The sequence below is a fragment of the Myxocyprinus asiaticus genome, chromosome 30, assembly GCF_019703515.2.
Source record: "Myxocyprinus asiaticus isolate MX2 ecotype Aquarium Trade chromosome 30, UBuf_Myxa_2, whole genome shotgun sequence".
In the NCBI taxonomy this organism is placed as follows: Eukaryota; Metazoa; Chordata; class Actinopteri; order Cypriniformes; family Catostomidae; genus Myxocyprinus; species Myxocyprinus asiaticus.
Genome location: NC_059373.1, coordinates 9,480,128 through 9,484,533, shown reverse-complemented (window position 1 = coordinate 9,484,533; position 4,406 = coordinate 9,480,128). Strand labels below are relative to the sequence as shown.

The 4,406-nt window shown below is 35.7% G+C and overlaps 1 protein-coding gene across 1 annotated transcript; it reads left to right on the top strand.

Annotated features, from left to right (window-relative positions):
- Positions 1–2,212, top strand: mrps21 (mitochondrial ribosomal protein S21). The gene is made up of 2 exons (XM_051664051.1): positions 1–132; positions 1,761–2,212. Exons 1-2 carry the CDS (start codon positions 50–52, stop codon positions 1,939–1,941), a joined length of 264 nt encoding a protein of 87 aa, XP_051520011.1. The 5' UTR covers positions 1–49; the 3' UTR covers positions 1,942–2,212.
- Positions 2,213–4,406: the final 2,194 nt, after the last annotated feature.

Genomic DNA, 4,406 nt, shown 5'->3' with positions numbered 1-4,406 from the left:
ACAGATTACGTTTCTACCCGAGCACATTCAGGAGCAACACGGAGGAAACATGGCGAACCACCTTCGTTTCGTCGCTCGGACTGTCATGGTTCAGAACGGCAATGTTGAAGCCGCATACGGCGCTCTCAGCAGGTAACGCCTGATCACCATCCTCGTCTGTTACCTTTCTATAGCGAAACGATTTTCTCGTGAGCCGTTAATATGTTTATTCATGAGTGGCAGCAATGTAACCGTGCAATGACGTGATACAGCAATCGTGTTGTGCCTGTCTGAAAATAAACAACCGAAGAAATTCAGTCATTTCTGTGGCCATTTTTTTTACTAGTAAATTTTATACTAGTATATATTGCTGACATTTTATGTTCATCATGTTCATTCGCGTCATGTTCAATGAGATATCAAATAGGGGTGCACTGATCTCCACTGCAGAACAATATAGTAATTCAATATTAATATCAAATATGTTGTCATGCTGTACTAGTACATCAATCAGTCCATACAACCAGTACAAAAAAAGTAGCTACTGTTCTTTGACTTTATTTTGTTTTTAGAGCTGTTACTCCATACCTGTCTTGCTAAAGTCCACAAAAACCGTTGGTATAGCCAGAACCCACCAAAACAAGCTGTTTATGCTTTAAAGGAATAATTCACACGAACATTTTAATTCTCTCATTTACTCAACCTCATTCCATCCCAGATGTGGGTGACTTACTTTCTTCTGCAGAACACAAGTTTTTTAGAAGAATATTTCAGCTCTTTTGGTCCATACAATGCAAGTGAATGGTGTCCAGAAATGTGAAGCTCCAAAAAGCACATAAAGGCAGCATAAAAGTAATCCATATGACTCCAGTTGTTTAATCTATGTCTTCAGAAGTGACATGATAGGTGTGGGTGAGAAACAGATCAATATTTAAGTCTTTTTTTAACTATAAATGTTGACTTTCACATTCTTTTGTTTTTTGGCGATTTGTATTCTTTGTGCATATCATGACCTACATGTTTGGAGCTGGTCAAAGGTGGAGATTTACAGTACAAAATGACTTACATATTGATCTGTTTTTCACACACACTGATCAGATCGCTTCTGAAGACATGTATTAACCACTGGAGTCTTATGTATTACTTTTATGCTGCTTTAATGTGCTTTTTGGAGCTATAAATTTTGGCCACCATTCACTTGCATTGTATGGACCTACAGAGCTGAGATATTCTTCTAAAATAAAAATCTTTATTTGTGTTCTGCAGAAGAAAGAAAGCCATACACATCTGGGATGGCATGAGTAAATGATGAGAGAATTTTCATGTTTTGGTTAACTATCCCTTTAAACACAAGTTTAAGTTTTGGTTTGCAACGTCAGTTCCTTGCGTCATGACACAAGTTACCATAGAGGGCGCAGTTGACTTTGCAAAAAAATTTACTGCATGTTACTTTCCCACCCAAAGAAGTAAAAAAAAAAAAAAGGAAAGAAAGAAAAAAAACTTGCTTGGTGATTATGTAAAACATGTTTTGTCTCCAGAAACATTTAATATTTAATATTTTATATTCAACTATGCCAAAAAAAAAAAAAGTTATTTGTCATTAATATTATTACTCAATGAAATTACAAAGCCATGGCCGTACAGTCTTGTCATTAAACCTTTTGCTTGGATTAGGTTTGAAAGGTTTCCTTGCTCTCACCATTTATATAACCAAATAATACTGTGAGCTGTTTCATATTTACAGATATTGTAGTTGATACATGCGCTCTTTTCCTCTGCAGAATGCTGTCTTCAGACGGTGTAATTGAATCTGTGAAACGTAAAAGATACTACGAGAAGCCCTGTCGTAAGCGGGAGAGAGAAAACTTTGAGAACTGTAAGAGAATCTACCACGCTGAGATGGCCCGGAAGATATCATTCGTATCAAGGGCTCAAAGGCAAGATCCATGGCTTGGATGTTAAGAAAACCATACATGACTTGAACCGACTGTTTATGTAGACCCTCAGATGTGACTTGGAATCATACTCCATTATCAGCTTCAGAAACACCTTCGGGTCAGAAGTGTTTATTTATTTGCAAAGGTGAAGATTCACAAACCTGGGAACATTCTGCAAATGCATTTACGCATTCACCATCAGAAGGTCTTTCCTGTGCTATGTTGTGATATTGTTGACTTAACATTTTGGCTATGAACCTGTATGATCTTGATAATAAAAAGCTTTCAAATCATAAGGCTTATTATTTGCATTATTGCCTGTGACATCATTTTTAATAGGCGCATTGTAAATCACATTTACAAAAACCGTAATTGTAGATGTTAAAGTTTTGGAAACACGAAAACTTTTGCTTTTTGATCTATAATGACTGGTACTGCATCAGTGATTCATCAACACTGAATCCGTATAAATTGTTTAATCACGCCTTAACTTTTTAGCTTAGACCCGCCCCAACAACTTCGCTCAACCAATGGCGTTAGTTGGGGGCGGGACTAACTAACTGAACAACAGCAAACGAGAGGCCTGTACCGTGAAGGTCACTGAACCAACTCTGGGTTTCAGGACTGGTTTCACATTGACAAATTTAAACCAATCCAATCAGGTTTAATTGGTACCATGATGCAGCTCATCTACTTTCTCTGTCAACTCAGGCTTCGATTCTGACTTTAAGATTAGATTACGCGCTCGTGCACATGAATGAGTGACGTTTGCAGCGTACAACCAATCATGTGAGAGAACGCGATTCACTTCTCGCGAGAGACTCAGCGGGATTTACGTCTCTGCTGAAAGCTGATGATTATGAAAATAAGAATTTAAATTCATTTAAACTGTGCACAAGACATTGTTTTAAAAAATAATTAAAAAAAATTAAAATGCATTTACACTGCTCAGGAGTTCTGCATGAAATCATGAAGACTTAAAACACATGATTTACACAGGACAAGGGATAACTTTAAAATAATGAAGCAATTAAAGACATTTACACAACAAGAAGAAACAGCGGCTGCTACGAGAGCTCAAGAGGACTGCTGCAAACAAATTCTTAATGTTATATATATATATATACATATATATATAACAGCTGGTATATCAATGCGTAAGTGAATTCATGTCAACAACAAGAACACACAGGCTTATTAATTTTAAAATCTTAAATTTATTTAAAATATAAAAGCTTGTATATTTATTTTAACTGAAAATGTATATATCATTAAAAACTATTACAAATACATATAGGCTACTATTGATTACTAAACGAATAGAGAGTAAAGATGAATACTCTCCCTAAGTTTATTTTACTTTTTAAAAATCTACCAGTTAGTATATCAAAATGTGTTTTTAGACAATGGAATAAACTACTTTGTAAATATATACGGGATAATAGGAAACCTTAAAAAGTCTTAAAATTCTTAAGTTGTCAAAAGGGCTTGGAGGACTAGAATTCCCAAATTTAATAAATGATTATGAAGCTGCCCAAATTAAACCTATATTGACTGGGATGTACGAAGAATCCAAAGTGAAATGGAGGAAGATGGAAATTAATCAGATATATCCCTGTTAAAGCAACACATTTAAATTAATAGATAATGTTTGTATTAATAGTACTTTTAGAATTTGGTTAGAAAAAAGAAAAATAGTAAAATTAAGAAAGATGTACACTCTAAAAAATATTGGGTTATTTTTTTCTACCCAAACGCTGGGTTGAGCCGTTTGGGTCATTTTATTGGGTTATTTTCTCAGTGTTGGGTAGTTTTATGTGTAACCCAGTCGTTGGGTCATTTTGACTGACAGTTGTAACAGTGTACCCCTCCCACCACCCGGACGCATCAGCCCAACACCTGTCTCAAATCAACTCAACGCTTTAGTTACCTGACGCGGGCTTTTTGAATCGCCTCAGGAGGGAGCGGTTTGTAGCAATGTTTTTCATCTATAAAACCATTACTGTACACTAGAAAATGCAAAATAGGACAGTTCACATGACATTAACTTCGTCAGCTTTGGTTTGCTAATCTGTAATACACACTGGATCGTGATTAAGTTTGATATTCAGTTTTTTTCTTTCTGCTTTTTGAATGATTCAAACGTTTCCTTTGGTCAAAATTCAAAGTTTTAGTCTGAAATATGTGACTTATGTGAGTCATTTAGTTCAAAGTCAATAAACACCTGACGCGAGCGTCGCATCACGTCAAAAACAAACACGTTATATGTATCAGTGAAGCTGCTGCCTGCCGCCACTGAAAGCATCCGTGCTATCGTCGCAAATCTGTATTGTAATGATGTGTGACCTTTGCCTGAATTCTTTTATTTTTTATTTTTGTTTTTTGTATAGCCCATCCTCTGGGAAAAAAATAAATAAATAAAAAATAATAATATGTGCAATCCACGGAATGTAAACACACCCATGACATCATCGCACAGTGCAAATTATG